General features: G+C 46.5%; 1 protein-coding gene across 4 annotated transcripts in view; it reads left to right on the plus strand.

Annotated features, from left to right (window-relative positions):
- TTC28 (tetratricopeptide repeat domain 28) overlaps positions 1-23,677 on the plus strand; it is a 554,617-nt gene that overhangs the window by 319,765 nt on the left and 211,175 nt on the right. For all 4 annotated transcript variants that reach the window (XM_074295047.1, XM_074295055.1, XM_074295071.1 and 1 more), the window contains one exon: positions 14,396-14,543. In XM_074295047.1, the coding sequence (XP_074151148.1) occupies positions 14,396-14,543 (148 nt within the window). The remainder of the gene's footprint in view (positions 1-14,395; positions 14,544-23,677) is intronic.

Below are 23,677 nucleotides of genomic sequence, written 5' to 3' on the forward strand. Positions count from 1 at the left end.
ATGTTGTTTGCTTTGAAATGTCCTCCTATGTCTCCTCAGAGACGGCATTGTACTTACTCAGAGGGCCTGCTTTCCAGGCCTGTCCCTGGATGACAGCGGGCCCTTCTTGACCTGTACACCGAGGGAGTTAGACCAGATGGCTCCTGGCGGCCCTTCCTTCTCCGAGCCCATAATTCTTGGAGATAGCCAGGGCCCCTATGCAGCGGCACTGGATGTAGAGGCAAGGGCCTGGGTTCCAGTCTTGGCACTGGGATTTGTTGGACCTGTGGCCCTGGGCCTCTATTTCTCACGTATAAAAGGGATGGATTAGTTGGCTGCTGAGGTCCCTTTTAGTCCTGAACTTCAGCGCCTATGGGCTCATTCTCTTCTCAGAAACAATTTGAAAACCTTTGTGGAGATAAAGGAATCTTGATCTGGGGCCAGGAGATGTGCATTCTGGCCAACATCTCTGCTACTGAGTTGCTGCGTCATTTTGGACAAGCCCCTTTCCTTTCCTTTGTTCCTCTCTAAGAAGAGGGCCGGGGGACCTCTTGGAGCCCCTCGGTTTCCTGCCGTGCTTATTTCTCTAGGGTCCCCTCCTGACATTAGTGTTCCCTGAGCCCTCCCAGCTCAGACGTGATAAACTATTACTTTTATGGCCTTCTCTCCAAAGGTATTTCCCTGATATACTTTCAGCTTTGGCAACTCTAATTATCATAGTCCACGAACCCCCACTGGCGTGCTTTCCATGAACAATAAGACAATGGAAATAATTCGGTCTTAGCCAATGCATTTTTTAAAGGAGTAGAACGAGGGCAGTTGTTATAAAACTACTTCCCCCCCCCCAATCACCTGAGGTGGGCTGTTTTTATTCTCGTTGTGCTTGTTCAGTTGGGCCCTACTCTTGGTGACCCCATGTGGGGTTTCCTTGGCATAGATACGGGAGGAGTTGGCCATTGCCTTCTCCAGTCTCTGTGGGGCCCACAGGGCGAAGTGCCTTGTCAGGGTCAGCCAGCGAGGAAGGATCTGGTGCCATGTTTGAAGCAGGTCTTCCTGACTCCGGGCCTGGTGCTTTTGACAAGGAGCTTTGATTTAGAGACATCCAGTTCCTCTGCTGCTTCACCTTTGTGTACTTTTAATTAGCTGTCGTGTTTGAAAATAATGAGAACTCTCCAGCTACCAAAGTGGAGCCCTGTACAGGCGTGGTTGTCTCCTCTGCAGCTGGAGAACTCTTTGAAAGAGTGATTACTAAAAAATGAGCCAGTCGTGAAAGGAGGCCAAAGGATGACAAGAGATGGGACCGTTGTTCTGAAGCTTTTGGAAAACAGTGTGCTCGAGCTCTGAGAATTTATCCTTGGGACTCGCATTTAAGGTACTTTCTAAGAGCCTTTGTTGGAGCAGAAGACTTTCGCCACGCCAGCCCAGGTGACTTTGAGACGCGTAGAACGAGATTCCTCATTTTCTTTGTGTCAGGAGGTAGGAGCTACTGAGTTTCATTAGCATTTCCTTTGGACTCAGTAAATCCATTTCACTGATATTGGTTTGGATAATCTCTCCCCAAGGAGCCCTGCATCTTTCTCCACCTCGGTGACTCAGTAGCATTATGGGTAGAGCTTTCCAGTTGAATTTTATCTCTTCCTGGCTGGAGCACGCTTGACTCCAGAGAAGATGGATGTATGGATTTCATTTCTCCTGGCCTCGGCAGAGGCGAGAGAAAGGGACGGGGGGAGCTTGAGAAAGCATTGATTTCAGCACAGAACTAATTTAAGAGAGAGGCGAGGGAATAGAATCGGGGCTGGCAAAAGGTGGAGGTTGTAAAGGGTGAGTCTGGGTGCAATAATATCCAGTTCTCAAAATCTGAGTGAGAACTTGAGAAGCAAAGCCGAGGCAGCCTGGAAATAGTTGATCATGTTGAATCATTCTTTCCGCCATGTCCTCCTTTGATTCTAGGTGTGCATTTTTATGGCCATGATTTAATTAGAACCAGGACTTTTTCCAGTTGTACCCCACGGAGGGCTAGACTCGTAGTAGGTGCTCAGTAAATGAATTGTGCATTTAGAATAAGACAAATCTCGACAGATCGACTATTCCGGGAATCCTCCATTTTACAGGCGGAGCACCTGCACCTGGAAATCTTTCTTATTTAGATTTCCCAAAATGGGCAGTTTCTATTTAAGGTTCACCATACCTACCTGGTATATAATTGTATGGGTCCAATTAACCTTTAATACAAATGATTACAGAGTCGCAGTATGAATGGGAGAAGGCTTTTCCAATGTGTTCATTTAAGGATCCAAAATAGCATCATTTCAGATATTATTCAGATACAGATACAACAGAAAGCATTGTGGGATAGGAATAGCATTCCCATAATGAGAGTGAACATAGATGAGGTCCCCCAAGCAGGGCTTGAATTTCTTCGCCTCCCGATAGTCCCGGGACTGGGCAAGTCACTTACCTTTTCCGAGTTTCAGTTTCTTTGTCAAATGGGGCGTCACGTGGACCACCTGCCTCACAGGGTGGTTAGTGGAAGGTAAATAGTAAATTGTAAAAGGCTTACTCAATGTAAACAGCTCCCGCTAGTTCAGGAAACTCTAGATCCATCATCCTAAAATTCCAGAGGAAATGATTTTATTTTCTTCCCATTCCTTAGGGACTCTCAATTTCTAAGTTTTATAGAATGAGACCTTAAGTAGCAACGGGAACAATATCAGCAATTTGCAGGCCTTGGGAAACAGTGTGGAAATACATTTACCAGCACAAAAGACACCTGTCAAATACAGCCCTTAAATTATGCTGCGCGGGACCTTAAGAGGGCAAAGAGGTAGATAAACACAGAGCTATTTAGCAAATGGAAACACTAATCTTTTGGTAATTCTCCGCTACTGAAGTCACCATTTATACAACATTCCCTGGCCTTGGATTGATGACTCCTGGTCTACATGTGTATATAGTGCTTAGGGTTGTTTTCATATGATTTCTTAAGATACCGGTGACCCCGGTGTGGGGGTCATTTGACTGATAACGATACGGTTCCTTGATAAAATCTCAGCCCGTTTCTCAATTAGAAGAATTTGCGAAGTTTCTTGCTGTTCGACAGCCCCCGGCTTCAGAGCACTTCCATGAGATGGTGTTCGTTTGCCCCGTCACTGTTTCTTTATTAGAACTGCTGCTATAATCTGGCATAGGACTATGACTCCGATGAATGAAATCTTCCTTTGCCTGTTGGCAGGCGCTAAGTAGGCTTTGAACAAACTGGGATTCGTCGAATCTTCACGGGGAGAGGAGGAAAAGAAGTGCGAATTGTCGGGAGAAAAGAGATTTGTTCCTTAACATCATCACTTGACTCTTGGGTAAGAAATGTGAGGGGAGACAGAGACTGTTTCAATTAGTCATCCCCCCGAGAAGCAGAGATGCTATCTACAGTGCTGAAATAAACCTTTCTGTTCTCTGAGCAGAGAAAACAAGAAAATGCTTTATGCTCAGATAGGTCCATTTAGTTAAGACGACAGTCCCATAAATAACTACCTAAGAAAACAAAAATAAAGGCAGAAAATGGGAAATTTGAATCGCTGGCATAGAACCTTTTAGGTTAGAAGTCATCTTGGAATAGTGCCCGTACACAGCCTGTGCCCGAGCGGGCTTTGGTCCTGTGCCCATCCACGAGGATGAGAAGTAGATGTGATTTTAAACCTCTTTTTACCTTTACCTTCATTTTCAAATTCACTAAATATAAGCAGTTTTTCATTTTCTCTCTCCTAAGAGGAATACCGTGCTCATAGTCACACCTCAAAATTTGAGAAATGGGACGGCAAGAATGTCATTCTTAGCTAGATGCTATTATTGTCCCCATTTTACAGATGAGGAGATTGAGGCAAACTGATTAAGTGACTCGGTCTCATAGCTAGTAAATGGTGGGATTTTAACTCAGGGCTTCCTGTCTCTAGACCCAGTGTTTTATCAGCTCCTCTCTGGAGAACTTTTGGGGGGAAATGAGTGAAAATTCCTCGGGGCCGGCAGACACGGAGGGGATTTCCAAACTGTTGAGATCACAGATCGATTGGAATCTTTGTAGAACAGGAATTTGTTGTTGGGTAATTTAGGAAAACATATCTGTCTGGTTTGTAATTCTGCCCAGTCCATCGTGGCTTTCTTGGTTTGAATAGGTGAACAATTGCAACCGCCGTGATAATAACATTTTCTTGCAAACTCTGTTATCAGTCTATAAGGCGATGCTCTTTGAACATGTCCTTTCTGTAATCTCTGTGGCTTTGGCCGGCTCCTGTCTTGCTGTTATAAACCCCTCTGTTTCTGTAAAACAAATCCGCATGATCACATCATTTATTCCACACTTCTTTGTCAGCATATTATTGATTGATGTCATGGGGGCTTTTCTGTTATTATTAATTATTAATAGAATACTTTGGCGAGGCACGATAGCTACTTTCAAGTATTTTGAGTCAGAGGCTCACAGATTTTGAGTCATTTTGTAGAGGTGGACACTGAGGGATGACAGAACCCAGATTTCCATTGCGTGGCTGGCTCCAGAACCCCGTGTGCCCTGCGCCACAGGGGAAGCCTGCAGGAGATAAGAGCTCTGCGGGCAGACCAATGAGGTAGCGTCCAAACAGGGCTTGTTGTTCCAAGCAAAGTGATGCATCAGTGCTGGCCGTTTGCAGCCAGAACAGCAACAACTATCAGAAACTGCAGAAAACTAGATTTCAGCTGGATTGAAGAGAAGCCCTAGAGACATATGACGCCCTTACAGCCAAGTGGGCGAGTTGGGAGGGAGGGTCCCAGGGCCGGGGGAGTTGGACTTTTTATTAAATATGAAATCTACAAGCTGGAGAACGAAGTCGGGGCAGCCGCGCGAGCTGCATCTGAGCGTCTACAAAAGGCAGACAAGGGTATTCACATCACCTCATTTTCCAGGGTGGTTGTGGGAAAGCACCCTAAAGTACCACATAATGGCTCATGATTGCATGTGCTAAATGACGTTCTGAGAATCCTTCATGGGGTGACTTGGGACTGTGTCAGAGGACCCTCGGGGACAATGGTGAGCTTTCTCAGTGCCACCTTTTCTCTGGGCTGGGGACAAATCGAGCCTGTGCTTAGTCTCTGCCCTCCACAGAGGAGAGCACCGGGAGCAAGGAATACCCAGAAGAATGGGTTCCATGGGTTCCATATTTGATAAAAAGTCCAACTCCCCCGGCCCTGGGACCCTCCCTCCCAGCTCGGACACTTGGCTGTAAGGGCGTCATTTTGTGTGAATGAGCTTCTGCCCGAGAGCACGCGTGAGCCCCCGCGCCTTCCAGCGCCCCTGCTCAGATGTGGAGTCGGGCTTCTTTTTCCCTCAGTTTTTCCGAACAAACTGTTTTGTTTCTCAGATCTATGTTTTGCCCCATACGGTTTATACATTTATTTTGGTGTTGAAACAACCACTTTAAGACTAATTGTAAGAAATGAAATGAAGACTTCCTGCTTGTGTAGAGAGCCCTTAAACTGCCCCCTGAGGCTTTGTGAGTGTGCATGCAGATGCTTTCACACATATACATGTGGGAGCTCTCTGCACGTATCCATGCACACTCATGTGTGAGCTCTCTACATGTATCCATGCACACGCATGTGTGAGCTCTCTGCATGTATCCATACACACACATGTGAGCTCTCTGCACGTATCCTTGCACACACACATGAGAGCTCTCTGCATTTATCCTTACACACATGTGAGCTCTCTGCAGATATCCTTGCACACATGTGTGAGCTCTCTGCTGGTATCCTTGCACACACGTGTGAACTCTGCACATATCCTTGCACACACATGTGAGCTCTCTGCAGATATTCTTGCACACGCATGTGTGAGCTCTCTGCATGTATCCTTGCACACACATGTGAGCTCTCTGCAGATATTCTTGCACATGCATGTGTGAGCTCTCTGCATGTATCCTTGCACACACATGTGAGCTCTCTGCAGATATTCTTGCACACGCATGTGTGAGCTCTCTGCATGTATCCTTGCACACACATGTGAGCTCTCTGCAGATATTCTTGCACACACGTATGTGAGCTCTCTGCAGATATCCTTGCACACGCAGGTGCACGGAAGCTCTCAGCAGGCATGTGCACACACATGGGCGTGAGCTCTCAGCAAGTGGACTCCAACAAAAACCAGAACTGGAGGCTCCCGAGAAGCCGGGAATGCTTGCTGCCAGCTGAGCAGGTGAACCCGCACGTTGCGGCGCAGAGTGTCGCCTCTGCTGCTTCTCGGGGCATTTGTCATAACGTGTCAGCCGTGAGGCCCGAAGAGGCCCTTGCAGGAAGGTGACCAGAAGCTCCCGCAAAGGCCCCTGATTTACTGCGGCTGCAGCCCCCTTCGCGGCACGGAGAGCTCCCAGGCTGCTGGTGTTCCTCTCTGATTTCCAGCCTTAGAGCCTATAATCTAATTAACATTGAACTGGGTTTAGAGTACAGTGGCCTGTTTGGTTCAATAATAACACATTTATATGAAAGGTTAATGAAATGAATTTCCCTTCCATGCAATTCATTATAAAAATTGTTCTACAATCAACGCCGGCTAATGGAAAAGAGATTAAATATTCATGTCCATAAATTTCCCGTGTCATTTCTGATTTTCCTTAATCTCTGCCTCTATACATTGAAGTCTCTCGGTGCAAGAAGCCCCGAGCCCTGAAGTGGTTACTGTGAGCGCTGCGTCACGTGCTGCTGAGGGGCCCTTCCTGTAGGAGCGAGACCTGGAGCTGGGAGGGCCTGAGGAGCTCATTTAGCTCATCCCCGCACGTGTAAGGAGAAAGAAGCCGAGACCCGGCAGTCTAGAAATCACTGCTCAGGGTCGCACGGTAGTGCTTGAACTGCCCCTCCTGTTCCTTCTGCTTAATTATTCAGGGTTCTAAGGGTGCGAACCGGACTGGGGGAGGGGAGACTGGCTCGTCTGGGGGGTTCTGAGGGGGAGACACCGTCCTGATCCACATTCAGAAGTGGCCCATGGATGTCTAGGCCCCCTCTAAACGGCTTCTTTCTTTGGGGAGAGAAAGGCTCAGGGAGCCAAGGGACAGTGAGAGCAGCTCTCCCGTTCCCGGATCCTCCTGGGTGCCTTGGTCACAGCAGGAAGCCTCGTTCCTGCCTCTGCCACAGAAGGGAAGACAAGGCCAGTTACTGAGAGCAAAAGGAGGGAGCCAGACCACTAGCAGGGAGTGTCCCCTAAAGACCCTGGCCCTGTGCTTTCTGTTGGGGGCAGCCAGCCTCAGGCGGGGGATGCCAGACCTGCTTTTGCCTCGGAAGCAGTCACGGGGCAAGAGTCTGGGAGGGTGCAGGCGGGCCCCGGGCCCTCTAATGGGCTCCTCAGAAGGGACAGCGGCCTGGGAGGCCGAAGGTGGCCTGGAGACGCACATTTTGACTCACATCTTTTCTTCCTTAGCTTCAATCTCTCATACATAAAGTGGGATCAAAGGGCACAGGTTTAGAGCTGGGAGGGACCTTAGACGTCATTGGTATAGGATCATCGTTTTCTGCTGGACTTCCCTCATAATACTGAGAATCAAACAGACTTTGTGAAAACAGGAGAGCATTGCCGTGCATTTCAATGTCGAGGTTCCAGCACCAACTGGGCTTTCGTAGATGGTTTTTATGGTTTATTCTGGTCAAAAACTTCACCGTCCAGTGGCCAGAGGAGGAACGAGCCTCTGACCTTCACTGGGTAATCTGTGGTCAGTAGCACCAGCCCGTCTCCTCCAGCACAGCCCCCCGTCACTGGTCCCTGCTCTTTTGCTTCCCTTGAACGTCCCCCTGCCCACCAGCTGCTTCCTGCTACCCACAAACATGCCCAGGTCTCTCCTCTCCTCAGAACCCGCCTCATGCTTCTTCCATCCCCGCTGCCTTCAGTCCCATGGCTCTCCTGTCTTTTGTGACTGAGCGGACGGTCTCTCATCTCATCACTGTAATCTGGCTTTCCGTCATTGCAACGGACCTGCTCCCTCCCGAGTTGCCGTGACCTCTCAGTTGCCCAGGCCTTTTCTCCTACCTCTGTGTGGCCTCTGCCACTGTCAGTCACCCTCCGCTCTATGGGTTTTCTGCCCCCCCTCCACTTCTACCCTAGTTCTCCTCCTACCTGTCTGACTCCTCCTTCTCCTCTGCTGAATTGTCATCAAGGTCACGCTCATTAATGTGGTCTTCCACTCTTATCCTGTTTCCTATCAGGTCCAGGGCCTTCCGTGACCATCTCCATGCTGATGATTCTCAGACCTCCTGATTCAGCCCCAACCTCAACTTTGCCTCCACCTTTAACTCCTCCTTGGGTATTTCAGATTTCCTCCAGACATCTTAAGCAATACGTCCAAATTGAACTCGTTATCTTCTCTTTCAAACTTCTCTTTTACTGTCAAGGGATCATCATCTTCTGGGCTCCTCAGGCTCCCCGGCTAGATGTCATCCTCGCTTCCTTGCTGTCCCTTACCCTCCTGTCTCCTCCCCCACATCCTATCTGTGGCCAAGACCTACAGATGTCACCTTTGCAGCAGCTCCTGATTCCTCCTCCTCCTCCTCCTCTTCCTCCTCCTCCTCCTCTTCCTCCTCTTCGTCTTCTTCCTCCTCGCCTGGTCTGTTGCAGTCATTTGCTGACCCCTTGCTCCACTTTCCTTCCCTCTGTTCATGGGGAGTTGGAGGAGAAGCAAGGGGAGCGTCGGGGCCAAACCCACATTTTAGGTCTCATCCTGGAGGCAGCAGGGAGCCAGGGAGTTTATCAAGTAGAGAAAATGCCCTTGAAGAAGACGGCTCTGGCTGCTAAGTGGACGATGGATGGAATGAGGAGGGACGGGAGGGGCAGGGGCAGAGGAGAGGTGGGGGGCAGGTAGGGGAAGGGGGTGGAGGCAGAAACGGGGCTCTCGGGGTAACAGAGAAAGTGAGCCCGAGTGACTGGCAGGACGGCCCCTTCACTAGTATCCTGGATGATCCTCACAATAACCTTGGGAGGAGGGACTAGCGATTATCCCAGTGTTTAAACTGAAGAAAGGGTGGCAGACATAGTGTCAAATTTGGACTCGGGACTTCCTGGCCCCAGTGTTGTCCACTGGTCACCAGCTGTAGAGAATTAAGAAAAGACTGAGGAAAGGGCGTGGAGGTGCTTGTTCCAGAAGGCTTCCCTCACCAAGGACGAGGGGGATAGTGGAAGTGGGGTGAATCAGGTGGGGGGTTTTGAGGAGGGGAGAGCCATGGACGTGTGTGTTGGCAGGAGGGGAGTGGCCCAAGGACAGGGAAGGCCGGCGGTGAGGGTGAGCTTGGAGACAGGGGGAGTATTCTGTTGGAGAGTGGCAGACAGCCTGGGGGGGAAAGGGGAGAGGGCATTGAGCATCTGAGCAGAGGAAGAGAGCAGAGGGAGTTATCTCACAGAAAATCAGAACGGGTCCTGCCCAGAAGGCCCGTGTTCTCAGAACCATTGGGGACCCGATGTCCCGGCCAGGCCGTGTGAAGCCACAATGGCGAACGTTAGCTGGTGGAGCTGGTAATACAAGGACAGCAGTGACGATGGCGACGATGGCAGCAAGTTGTACAGGGAGGCAGAGCCTGAGCCCAAAGGCTGGGCTCTGAATGGGCTCTTTGTGATCTTGGGGAAGTGCCAAAGCCCTCGTTTCCCCACATCCTTGTATGTTAAATGAAGGCCTTTGGACCCCAAGGCCCCTTCCAGCTAACTCTGTCATTTGAGACCCTAGGGTTTCTCGGGGCCTTTGGTGAGACTAGTTTCCATGTCAAGGAGAGAATAAGAGAAGCTCGCTTCTGGAAGGATGGTACTGCCCCATGGATGGAGTGCCCTTCGATGAATATTTGGCTTGAAATTCTGGAACTGCCCCAAGGAGGGGAAGGGAAGAATGGAGCCCTCCGTGGCTTTCTCCTGGGCCCCTTCCCTCTCTCCAGCTGAAATGAAGGGCGGCGGGGAGGGGGCCAGGCAGGATTACAGGAAGGGCGTGCTCCTGCCGGCAGGCACTCAAGCTGAGAGCCCACTTCTCAGGGCTCGTTCCCCTCCTACCTCTTTCTTTGCCGCTCCCTCTCTGAATTCTGAGTGTTCCAAGTAACCACTCAGAATCACTCAAGTCCCAGTGGGAACCTGATGCCGCAGCTTGAACTTGACATGGGGATTGGCCTACCTCTCATGGGGCAGATAAATGAGGGTTTTCAGTGCCTGCGTTTGGCAGACATGGGCGAGTGTGTTTCTCTCTTGATGAGACAGTAAATGTTAAAGCTTGGCCATACCAATATCAGGCGTTATTACACGTCGGCAAGTCTCCTTTATTTAAGAGCCCTTAAATCTGTCCAAAGCACGAAGCTCTGCAGCAGCCCGGCTGGGGGGTAGTCTCGAATACCTCTGCTGATGTGAAACTCATTCCCAAGGTAGCCCGGCCCATGGCCACGCATCCCATCCCACGGCCACACATCCCAGCCCACGGCCACACATCCCGGCCCACGGCCACGCAGCCCATCCCACAGCCACAGCCACGCAGCCCGATCTTTCACAGAATTGTCTTGGGTTGAGCCGAGCCAAGCTTCCTGGGCTTCCAATCTCGGACCCCCTCTGGCTGACCTCTGCAGCCAAGGAGACGTTCATTTACCCTTCCAGTGTTTGGAGGCGGAGATCACGCTGTTCTCTCTAAATCTTACCTTCTAAGGGCAAACTGTCCCCAGGTCCTTCAGCTGCTATTCACGTGAAATGGTTTCCAATTTCTCCCTCTCCTCTTTCCTGCTTGTCAATACTTCCAAAATGTAGCGTGGAAAGCTAAGGACGGTACTCCAGATGGAGTCTGACAAGGGCAGAGCACCCAGTGAGAGATGATCAGAGTTTTTACGCTGCTTCTTGATTAAGGGCAATTACATAGAGACATCTGATTACAAAACAGAGACATTTAAACCTTTGGCTTTTTGTACCGATCTCTGGCCTCCCGGTAGATTTTGTTCTTCAAGATTTGGTCATGAATTTTTATTTTGAATATCTTTAGTTTACTTTTAACATGGGATTTTAGAAATGAGGTTGCCAATGTTAGATTTTATGTAGCATTTACACTGTCTTGCTTTTTTCCATCCTTACTACCTAAATATGAAAGGAGAAAAATAGCAGCAAATGTCTGTAAATACATTAAAAATTAAAACGGTGGATGGGCCCGGTGAAGGGAAATGACTCTATGAATTAGTGTTAAAAATGCAGTCTCAGGTTCTTATTGTCTTACAGGACTCTCTGAGTTATAACAGCTGCTGGTAGTTTAGACTAATTGCGATTTGATGTGGTTCACTCTATAAAATTCCTCGCATTTACGCTGTTTTGTTTGTGTTGTTTTGGAATCGGGAAGAAAAGAAGCATTTTGTATTGCTCAACACCGAATAGGTCCTGGGTGCCGTGACTAAGGGAAGCAGGGAAACAAAAATGATAGCCCGTGGTGATCCAACACTTCCTCGTGATAATTCTCTGTCAGTGATTATGCCAGGAGACGGAGGCTTTCATAAGGGTGAGATGATAAATTTTCAGGGTAGAGCTTGCAGCGACTCCCATCCGGTGCTCTTTTCACTATTATCAGATTGTAGGGATAAGACTGACATTAACTGAACCTGTAACTAAGGAACTGTCATCTTGGGTAAATTATTAGATAGCGTTGGGCTACCCTTCCTTCCGAGAAAACACGATGGAGATAATGCTTTTTCGGTGGGCTACTTCTCCATCTTGCACTCATGGAGTGGGTCCCCAGAGGGGTTGCTGCTTTCCGCTTCTAGGTGTAACCCTTTGGCTGTTTATTCCTAACACTAAGGCTCGTGAGCCCTTGCAAGTATGTCTCCAATTAATAGTCATCCCGTCGGTAGGATTAGCTTTTAGCCCAGATCGATACACAGTCAAAATAATTGCTGTGAACCATCTCTCCGATGAACTTGAGGCAGTCTTTCCACAAGGGAAGGGTGGGATCAAATTCACGTACAGTTGTAAGACTTACAGTCGTGTGTGAGTGTGATTGTGAGACAAAGGCAGCCCTTGCTACTGTAGGCCGTGGAAGTCATTTCTCTTTTCGTAGTCTTTACATGACTCTCCTGGAGTGTGATATCTCAACTAGACAAGTTATTCAACTGGCTCAAGAGGTTCTGTTCCTGTCCATGACTTTATTTTCCCTGGAGTCCACAGCCAAGTTTCTCCTCTGTCGCTAGGGCCTTTGTTCCCTGAAGCTACTGCTTTTTGCATCACGTCTGCCTCAAGCTTCCTCAGCCGCTGCTCGGGTTTTCTCAAATGGAAGCGCTCTTGAGTGTCTGATAATGTGTCTCACTCCTGGCAAGTTGCTACTAGATGCCGTTGGGGTTGGGAGTAGGGAAGAGGGAAGGTACTTCTTCCTCTCTCTGCAGGGCTTTCCTCAGAAAAGCATCGCCGACCTCCAGTTCCTCCGAGGAATATTCTTCAAGCCTATTTGTAAGCATGAACAGTCAGGTCCAATTGGGTTTTTGCCCTTTAATTCCATCAGTGAAAGGTGTTTACAAATCATAAAGGAATCCAGTTTAATACTTCATTACTGGGGCAGCTAGGTGGCGCAGTGGATAGAGCACCAGCCCTGAAGTCAGGAGGACCCGAGTTCAAATCTGGTCTCAGACACTTAATACTTCCTGGCTGTGTGACCCTGGGCAAGTCACTTAACCCCAGCCTCAGGGGGGGAAAAAAAAATTTCATTACCTAATGTCTTATGATTATAATCTAGATCTTTTGTGTTTGCGTGTATAGGGGGGGGGCAGGAGGGTGTTGAGTGGAAATTAACCCCCCCAGCTTTCTTAACCTACCCCTAAGGGTTGTTATATGATGTGTATGAACAGCTTAGAAAATGTACAAAGACATGCACATGTGTTTATATCTAACCGCATCAAAATCATAGATATAATAATAATCTTTATGATTATTTATGTCTGCATTTACAAAGTATGTCTCGGGCGTTGATGGTGAGTTGTACTGAGCTTCAGTAAAATTCTATTCAGACTTCATAATGGCATTTGTTCTGAATGCATAGTGATTTGGGTCAAAGTTTACCGTTAGTGAAAGGGTTTGTGAAGCAGATTTATAGGGTAAACACTCGTGTACCGGGAATATTTGACCTCCTTAAGAGAACATTAAGGCACATATTGCAACAAATGTCTGTTGGTTACACATAACTTTTTATTCTTTCATTCAAGCAAATTCACAGGTCTGTACTTGGTAACATAACACTTCATTAGCCTCTTTCCTGTTCCATATGTATTAGAAATCATTTAAACCAGCATGAAAGCAATTTTTGTGATTCAGAACTTTCTTCTCGTTTAGATTTGACCGTCCTCCATCTTCTCTTTCTCTAGTCAATAATATTTGATTTTAATCACTGATGATAATCTTATTTTATAAACCGACTCAGTAAATATTCTTTAAAATAGAGAACGGTAATGGAGATGATTAATTTTGAAGGAAAGTATATGTTCATTTTATATAATTATAACTTTGTTTTAAATTATTCAACATGAAACACTTAAGTGTTATTCTATGTTATTAGGGTTATCTTTAAAAATAAGCATTAATAATACAATTTATCTGGTTAGCCATATCTGAAATATTTAAAAAGAAAAACCCAGCTCAGCAAGTTTATTGAGTTATGACTCTAATACCAGAGTAGACACTGAGGGAATTTGGAAGAAAGAGGACGAGAAGAGGAATTGATTGTATCAGTGGAGTACTTATTGTGGAGTACTTATTCATCCTTTCAGCGAGCATTGATTTAGCACCTCGTCTGTATCAGGTGGCCATTGTGCTATCTCCTAGTGATACAAAGAAAAAAAAAGGGAGGCCGGGCTCCTGCCTTGGAGGAGCTTCCATTCCAAGCCATGCCACGGGGGAGGGAACAAATACAGATCAGATGTGAGGGAAATACAAAATGACTTGGCGAGGTGGGGTGCCAGGAGCTGGTGAGGAATTCTGGGATGTGGAAGTGAGAAAAAAGTGTATTCCTTGCATGGAGCAGAGGCGGTGTGTCGGGCACGTGCACAGGGAGGAAATAAGGGCCCAGAATCATCCCCGAGCACGCGCTTGCTCTGGGTGAGTCTCTCTAGTCTGGTCCCCCTCAGGGTGGGCGCGATTTATTTTGGTCTTTGTACCTCCTCTCTGTAGTTGGCAATTGGCAGGTGTTTGTTGCATGAAATACGATTTCTAGATCCCAGGTCCTTGAGCCCATCAGAGTGACAAAAGTGATCCTCTTAGACATAAAGTAGCCGTCCCACAGCCTCTGCTCTTGGAAGAAGAAGGACACGTAGGCCGTTTCACGCGGCAGAGCTCTCTCTCATCTCGGACGCGTCGGCGGTTTGCTGTCTCGTGGCGTCGTCAGTCTTGCTGCTCTCCTTATTAAAGTATCCCCTCTCTTTATATTCGCAGGCATACTTCCGACAGGGTGTTGCCCTCCAGTATCTTGGACGCCATGCGGATGCTCTGGCAGCCTTTGCATCAGGCTTGGCCCAGGATCCCAAGAGTCTGCAGCTTCTCGTTGGGATGGTGGAAGCGGCCATGAAATCTCCCATGCGAGGTAAGGCTACGGAAAATACTGAAATATCAGGGATAAGCTACTGGAAAGTCCTGCCTCTGCAGGCCTTTTGGACACCCCAGCCCGGGCAAGATGTCAGCCCTCCTAAGATTGCATATTCCACGCAAAACAAAGCCAATATCTGGGATTCCCAACTAATGAGGCAACCTCAGACGCAGGAAACGGGACCACACCAGCCTTGCCACTGATCTTGGCTCTCTTCCTTCCTCACCAGTAATTCAGTCAGTGTCTAAGGAGTATTTATTTGGTGGAGGGAGCCCTGTGGCAGTGTCCCTCCCGTGGCAGTGTCCCCCCTATGGTAGTGTCCCTCCTGTGGCATTGTCCTTCCTGTGATAGCGTCCCCCCTGTGGTAGCGTCCCTCCCGTGGCAGTGTCCTTCCTGTGATATTGTCCCTCCCGTGGCAGTGTCCCTCCTGTGGCAGCATCCCTCCCGTGGCAGTGTCCTTCCTGTGATAGCATCCCCCCTGTGGCAGTGTCCTTCCCATGGCAGTGGTCCTATCGCCTTTCTACATTCCAGGCAAACTTTCCTACCACCCTATCCCCCCCCCGGTCTGGAGAGAACATTTTCCCCCTCTCTCTTTCCCACAGCTTTCCTTTTCCAAGGTTCACCTTCTTCGTCACTTCAGGCTTCAGGAACCTTTTTGGCCCTTCATGTGAAAGTGACCTCTGCTTCCCTACATGGGAACCCTTTGTTTGGATCTCTCCTGGGCTGTTCCTCACATGCCTCGTCTTATATTCTGGTTATCCTCGTACATATTCTACTTACCCTCGGAGACTCTGAGCTCCCTAAGGACATGGTTGCATCAAATACTTTTTTACTGTTTTGTTTCCCATCTAACTTTGTGCCTCTGCACATCCTTGGACTGTATTCCCTTCTCTTTGACTCTTAAAATGCTTAGCTTCCTCCAGCTGAACTCAAAGATACTTCCTACAGAATTTCTCTTTTGAATCCCCTCTTCCTAATTCCTCCTAGAATTTGCTTTTATGGGTTCTTGATCCTACCCCTAATGAAATATTAATTCAACAAAGGGAAAGACAGTTTTGCCTTTGTATTCCTAGGGCCTAGAATACTGCCTGGATAGTCTTTCAATAACTCAAACACACACATACACAAGCACGTGTGTATTCATCGTTAAGGAGAGGAGAGATTAAAAAATTTCCTATGCTTATTTGCATTTGACTGAAACGTCCCTAAAAATGGTTGACTGACATTTTAATTTTATTTAATCTTAAGGAAATGAATGCATTTTCTTGGGGGTGGGAGGTAGTGACTGGTTCATATTTACCCAAAGTATTCTATCCTCAATTAGAAAGGAATTTTCAGCCTTCAAAGGATTAGGAATAACCCCTACCGCAGAGGTTCTTGGCCTTTTTTTTTTGTCTGGGAGCCCATTGGTATATCAGTGAAACCCAGGTACTAGTCATTAGAATATGATTTTTTGAGGCTATAATCACACTTTATTTTTAAATAGTATTTTATTTTTTCTTATACATGTAGATAGCTTTCTGTATTTATCTTTGCAAAACCTTGTGTTCCAAATTTTTCTCCCTCTCTCCCTCCCTTCCCTCTCCCCGAGATAGCAAGCAATCTGATATAGGTTAAACATGTCTACTTCTTCCAAACATATTTCCAAATTCATCACGCTGCACAAGAAAAATCTGAGCAAAAGGGGAAAAAACATGAGAAAGAAAAAAAAATCCAACGAAACAAACAACAACAAAAAGATGAAAATACTGTGTTTCAATCTGTATTCAGTCTCAATGGTTCTCTCTCTGGATGTGGATGACACTTTCCATGACAAGACCATTGGAACTGGCCTGAATCAGCTCATTGTTGAGAATAACTATCTATGGCCATCGTAGTTGGTCGTCACATAATCTTGTTGCTGTATACAATGTTCTCTTGGTTCTACTCATTCACTTAGCATCAGTTCATGTAAGTCTTTCCAGACTTTTCTGAAATCAGATGCTGATCATTTTTTTAGAACAATAATATTCTGCAACATTCATATACTATAACTTATTCAGCCATTCCCCAGCTAATGGGCATCCACTCAGTTTCCAGTTGCTGGCCACTACAAAAAGGGCCGCCACAAACATTTTTGCATGTGTGGATCCCTTTCCTTCTTTTAAGATCTCTTTGGGATACAGACCCAGTAGAGACACTGTTAGATCAAAGGATATGCACAGTTTGATGACTCTTTGGGCGTAATTCCAAATTGCTCTCCAGAATGGTTGGATCAGCTCACAACTCCTCCAACAATGCATTAATGAGCCAGTTTTCCCACATCCCCTCCCAACATTTATCATTATTTTATCATGTCATCTTAGATGTGAGAGATGTGAAGTAGTACCTCAGAATTGTTCTAATTTGCATTTCTCTAATCAATAATTGTTGCGAGCTGTAGTCTCTAGAAGCTGCCGGATCGCTCTCTGGGAAGAGATCTGCTGTGTCTACTCAAATCTCTCAGACAGATTCTTCTTCCTGTAACGAACCGTTGTCTCCAGGTAGTTGCTGTTAACTCTTGTCCTTAGAAGTGACTTCCCTTCCTGCAGAGAGCCCCGTCAGGCCTGATGTAATGCAGAGAGTCTTCTTCTTTCTCTGAGAGTCCTCTCTTTTATTCTCCCAGAGAATGGGCGTGGGATAATGCAAGGGCTTCTGGGAAGAACCACCCCAGCCAATGAGCTTGCCCCCTCTATCAAGTCAACCTGAGTTCTCACCTTGTAATTGTCCAGAAAACCTGAATTCTCACCTTGTCACTGTCCAGACAACCCGAGTTCTCACTTAGTAATCCTAACAAATAATGATTTAGAGCATTTTAGAATCGGCTTTAGATTAGATTAGAAATGGCTTTAATTTCTTCATCTGAAAATTGTTTTTTCACATCTTTTGACCAGAATATGATTTTTAAAGCATAAAGTAAAATGCACAGGATTACAAAAGGAAAGCATTTATATTGAAATATAGTTATCCAAATTTGATAAAAAGAAACACTCAGGCCCAGGTGGAAACCTACTGCTAAAGCAGTAGGAATTGGAATATAGTTGTAATAAAGTAAAACTAAGGATGAAACTGAGATATAGGAATAACAGCTGAGCTCCTCATCACCATTCCAAACTTCTCCACAAAATTCTAGAAAATACACCAGATTGTGTTCTGATTAGAAACTCTCTAAGAAAAAGTGAAAATGAGTCATCTTTCCAGCTGAGGTCAGCATAAGAATCCTATAATAAAGAATTCTTATGTGACAGGGATGCTTAATATGCAATCCCAGAACAAGATACTGATTTTAAAACGTCTTCAAGAAACACCTCAAGAAAAGCTGTATACAACTTGTGGATAAATAGAATCAGAATTATTAGAAGAGATGAATTGAGTATAAAAAGAGAACTTAAATGAGTTTAAAAATCAAATAAAAGTATTAGAGGAAAAAATGAGAGAAGAAATGAGCTCTATAGAAGAAAGATTTGGAAAGAAAATTAATAATTTAATTCAAGAGAGACAAAACTTTATCCAAGAAAAACAAGTCCTTGTAAATTAAAAATGACCCCATTGGGTCTCTGTTGAGACCCTCTATTGATTCTATTGAGTTTTAACTTCTATTGACTCCTTGAAACAAGAAATATTAAGGATTGAAAAAATAGAAAAAAATTTAAGGTATTATGTAGTAGAAAAAAAAATCACCTAAAAACAGATTTAAAAAAGAGAGAATTTAAGTATCATTGGACTGCCTGAAAAGCTATGATTAAAAAAAGAGACATTAGACATCACATTTCAAGAAATCACACAAAAAAATGCCCAGATCTTTTAGAAACAATAACATTGGTTGTAGACATGATCTCCAAAAAGAAATATAAAAAACAGACTTAATTTAAAAACATGAACAGGAAAGATACAATAGATAACAAACTCATATCATTACAAAATATATGTACATCAAATGGTATAACATCTAAACGCTTAAAGAAAAAAGATTATAGAGAGAACTGGACAATTAAAAAACTATTATAATGAGGGAACCCGATTTACCATCTTAGAACTTAGGTAGCTCTAACTAAAAAATAACCAGAAGACATAGGGGGTCTAAATAGAATTTTTAAAAAGTTAAATGTGATAGAACTTGGCAAAGTTTTCAGTGGGAATAGAAAAGAGTGTACATATTCCTCGGTTGTTTGTGGCACTTCACAAAAACGAATCATATATTAGGGCATAAAAGCCTCACAAACAAATGAAGAAAAACAGAAATATTCAATATATTTTTATCTATATCTTGCTACTGGATCCAGATGGTTCAAGAGGGGAAAGTGAGGCAGGTGACCTTGCACAGGCTTCCCTACTTAAATCCAATTCACTTGCATGTTATGGCACCATTTCCCTGATGTCATAGTCCTCTTCAAGTACAAAGGACAAACAACAACTTCTGTGAGTAGAAATGGTCCATAGATTGGAACTGCTCTGTTGGAAAACTTCCTCTCTCCCTTCCTCCCTCCTTTCTTTCCTCTTTCTCTCCCTTCTTCCCTCTCTCTTTTCCTCCCTTGCTTCCTTCCCTCCTTCCTTGCTTCCTTCCTTCCCCTCTCTCCTTCCCTCCTTCTGTCCATATATGGTAAGCCAGATTCTTTTTTCCTTTAGATTTCTGATCCCTCCAAATATTTTGGTGTTTAAGGGACACATTTCTTCTTAAGTACCATGACTTAAACCCAAACCACTCAGCTTCTCATTGATTGAGTAGATCCCAGGGCAGTCACATTGGGTCATTGTTTGGGTCCTGATTTCTTCAGATTTAATGTAAATAGAAATCACTTCTACTTTTGTCAGAAACTTTGAGGGTCTTTCTCTTCCAGATTCATTCATTCATTTAGATTTTTTTTTTAAATATGAGGAGATTCTTTGCCTCTATTGCTACCTAGCCTTAATCCCTGAATGGGTGCGGCCTCAGTCAGACAGAAACCTGAGCTTAAAAGGGCCGAAGTCTCCCACCACCTCCAGGGCCGTCTCCAGTCATCCTGATCCATATCTGGCCACTGGACCCAGATGGCTCCGGAGGGGAGAGGGAGGCAGGTGGCTTTGCTTAGCGCTCTCTCCCATCCAATTCATTGCAGGTCAGGATGTTGCCTCCTGGATACCAGGATCCTCGTTGAGGGTGAAGGACATACAACAATGGACCACAATGTAATAAAAATTATATTCAATAAGGGACTGTTGATTATATTTAATTAGAGAATAACTTCATCCTAAAGAACGACTGAGTCAGAGAACATGACGCAGTCCACTTAAGAGGTAGTAGGGTCTCCCTTCTTGGAGTGTATCCCACAGAGGCCGAATAAGCCCTCATCCCATCTGTGGAAGTGATCGAGTTCCCTCCAGGAGGAAGGGGCCCATAAGAAGAACCGAACTGAAATGAAACAAGTGTAACCCACCCTTTTTATCCTTTTTCTTTTTTGTTTAGTTTGAACTTTTGGTTTCCTGGCTTTTATGGCATTTTCTCCATTTTCTCACCTTTTCTCTGACACACCAGAAATCTCTCTGCTCACTAAGGTTCCTCTCTTCAACTTGGTCTTTAGAACAGCTTTTCTCCTCCGGCTTTTGCAGCATCTCTCTTGGCTTTTGGAAACGAGGCCAGAAACGTTAGTTAAAGGGAAAGGAAAAGATTGGCCAATGCGGACGTTTTGCCTGTGTAGCCGAGGAACTGAGGTTTTTTGTTTTTCTTGGAATGACCACCGGAAGATCTCTTGCTCTCACTTCTCCCATACATGTTTTCCATGTGGTCTGCACATCCTAGTTACTCGATAACTGTGTGTTAATGAAGATGATGATACATGGAATTCCACTGGTAGAATCATTACTTTGAGATAAGACATTTTCTGTCATTAAAATGCCTTCTCCCATGGGGAGGAAAATAATAATGATCATAATAGTGATGGGAATAGAGCAGATAACAGGAAGGCAGACATCCCCTGCACCACGTTGCTCCTCCCAGTGGGCCTTTGTGGTACCACCATTTTAAGTTATATTGCATTGCATTTATTATATTACATTATTTGTATTTTACCCCCAGTATGGTATTTTCAGTTCAGTTGTTTTTCAGTCACGTCCGACTCTGTGTGTGACTCCATCTGGGGTTTTCTTGGCAAAGGTATGAGAGGGGTTTGCCATTTACTCCTCCAGCTCATTTTACAGATAAGGAAACTGAGGCAAACAAGGTTCAGGAAGTGGTTCAGGTTCCCCCAGCTAGGAAGTATCAGAGGCCGGATTCGAACTCAGAAGATGAGTCCTCCTGACTCCGGGACTGGCACTCTGTGCTCCTGGGCACTCCCTAGCTGCCCTTAATAGCATCTTACTGCTCTTCACTTATTTCAAATATCGCAACCCCAAAACCAACTGCCCCTCCATCTCATTGTTTCATTTAATCACATGATGGCAGCTTACATTTATAGAAGGCTTTGATAAATCAATGGGAAAGTGTGCACCAAGGGCTTGCTATGTAGAGAGCTCCATTGCAGGCTGCTGCAGCCTAAGGCCAGACGGTTCTCCAGCTCATCTCAGTCTCGTTGAGCCACCCCGCTCCTCCCCAGCTGCCCCCTAGCTGCCCACCCCAGGGACCCGCTCTGGGCCTGGACTTCCATCCACAGGTTTTTCTGAATCCGTGCCCCGGGCCTTGGCAGAGTTGGGAGCCCAGCTGGTTACTGTCTCCCTCGCAGTCTCACTTGTCACTCAGCCCTGTCCCCAGGCCATCTCATTTTCTCTCTGACACCGCAGCATATTCTTCCTTTTCAGAACAAAATTTCCTTTCCTGATCACCTCTCCCTTGCATGGGTCATTGCCTTTCTATTATAATGTAAGCTTTTTGAGTAAATATTCTGTCACTTTAAATTATCCCCCGCTCTTAGCTGTAGTAATAAATGCTTCATAAATATTATTCGTTCATTCGTTCATGGACACATGGCTAGCACGAGTCTGCGAGCTGGGCCTGTGGCTTGGAGTTGGAGCCCCGTCGTGCCTTGGCCAGCCGTCCCTCACCGTCGTCGGCAAACGTGAGAGGTGGCGGACGTTTTGGAAGAGAGAGTCTGGGAGCATCCCTGGTACCAGATCAGGACTGACTGGTTCAATGAAGGGAGTGCTCGACGTTGAGAGACGGTGAGAGAGAAGCAGAGTTCTGGGGGCCATTTCCCAGGGGGATTAAAGTCTGACCCCCAGGTGGCCTGGATGAGTTAGTGAGGATTTCTGGGCCTCTGCAGTCAGTCTGACACCCCACATTTTGTATAGGCTAGAGGAAGAAAACCACAAAACCCCCACCTGCCACAGGTGCTCGTTCCAGGCCCCAAAAGCCTGAAGATTGTTTCCCTGTTAAGAGAGCAACTTTTACTTTGAGGCAATTCTATGCACTAGTAATTGTCAGAATTTTCTTACTCTGATAATAACAATAATAGCTAGCTTTTACATCAGAGCTTCTTAGTTTTAAAAGTTCTTTCTTCATAACATCCTTATTAATAAGACAGGCTGTCTATGATATTTTTCCATTTTACAAATGAAGAAACTGAGATTCAGGAGGTTCAGTGCTTCATTCAGGGCCACAAAGCCCCCAAGTGTCAGATCCGGAGTCTGTCCCGGTGCTCACTTTCCCTCTGCTTATTGGTGGCCACGCGTCCTCCTGGATAGTGCTGGGAAGTCGGAGCGGCAGTTCACGCTCACCCTTTTACGAGCATTTTTAGGTGCTCAGCCTTTGTAGACTATCATTGGGGGGAGGGGTTATAATTAAATATGTTGAATGCACCCAGAACTTGGCTTTCTAATGGGAAAAAATACGTATCAGTGACATTTAGTTGAAAGATCAGAGACCAGGGACTGGCCTTGAGCTGCTACTTTCAGCCCTGCCTTGTGGTCTTGAGACAGTGACTGTCCTGTCAGAGCCGTGATTTTTCTCCCCTGCCATGAGCGTGTGGTCCGGCTGACCCGGAGAGAAGTTTGTCTCAGAAAGAACGGGCATTTCAGGGGCTGGGACCCCCAGTGCTAAGGAGCTCCGGGGCTCTCTGAGTAGGGAGCAGGACCCCGAGGCCACGGGGAAGGGCCTCCCCAGCTCTGGATGCTGTGTTTGAGGAAGGACCATGGGCCACGAGGGCGAGGAACGACCTGGAGTTCATGTCCCGAAAGGATCCACGGAAGCCTGGAGACAGAAGAGCCAGGGAAGACGTGAGAGCTTTGATGGGAAGAGGATTTGGAGAGAACAGAGGCAGGAGCAATGGGCTGAGCGTTGAGGGCAGCCCCCAGTGGTTCCAGGCCTAAGAGTCAGCGGGATCTCCCTCCCTCAGGGTCATCAGCCAAGGCTAGTGAAAAGACAATGAGTTTGGAACAAAAAACTGGCATCTGAATCCTGGTTCTGCTGCCTCCTGATCATGTGACGGGGACACGTCACCTCATTCTCCAGGCCTCGGTGTCCACAAATCATCTAGTGATGAGATTGGACTAATGGCCCCTGAGCTATCCTGCTCCCCCTCTGGGCTCCTGAGGCCCCTGAGGCTCATCCTGCTCCCCCTCTGGGCTCCCGAAGCCCCTTCTGACTCAGGGAATCTGTGATTCTGATCCTGTTTGGACAGTCCATCAGAACTGCCCCATCCTCATTCCTGTGGGATCCCCCAGCTTCTGCTTTGAATCCTCCAGGGGGATTTCACTCTGTTGGGGAAGCTCGGGGCTCTTCTGCCTGTATGTGAGCCCATTAATTGGACCTCTTCACGGCAGTCTTGTGCTCCAGGTGCTCATGGGCTTGCCTGTGATGTCAAAGTGCTCTTTGTTCACTCTGTAGATTGAAGGAAGAAAGGCTCCGGGTCCTGGTCACTTTGGGGGTCGCTATGGTAACAGGACTTGGGAGAAAGCTACTGGTTCCAGAAACAAGACTTGAAGTCATATGTTGTGACAGCTGCGTTTTAGCCCGGTCCAGTTGGTAGCGATGGCGTGGCACCAGGGAGCACCAATCATAGCCTCTTCTGGGAAGGGGACAATGGCCGCCTGGTAGCAGACGGGTCTTAGCAGAAGAGCCCGAGGGAGGAGGGGAAAAGGCTGCGGACATCTTGTGCAGCCATTTGGACGGGGAAGAAGAGGTCTTCAGTCCGGCCCCTCCTGCT

The sequence above is a fragment of the Sminthopsis crassicaudata genome, chromosome 1 (genome assembly GCF_048593235.1).
Source record: "Sminthopsis crassicaudata isolate SCR6 chromosome 1, ASM4859323v1, whole genome shotgun sequence".
Classification (NCBI taxonomy): Eukaryota; Metazoa; Chordata; class Mammalia; order Dasyuromorphia; family Dasyuridae; genus Sminthopsis; species Sminthopsis crassicaudata.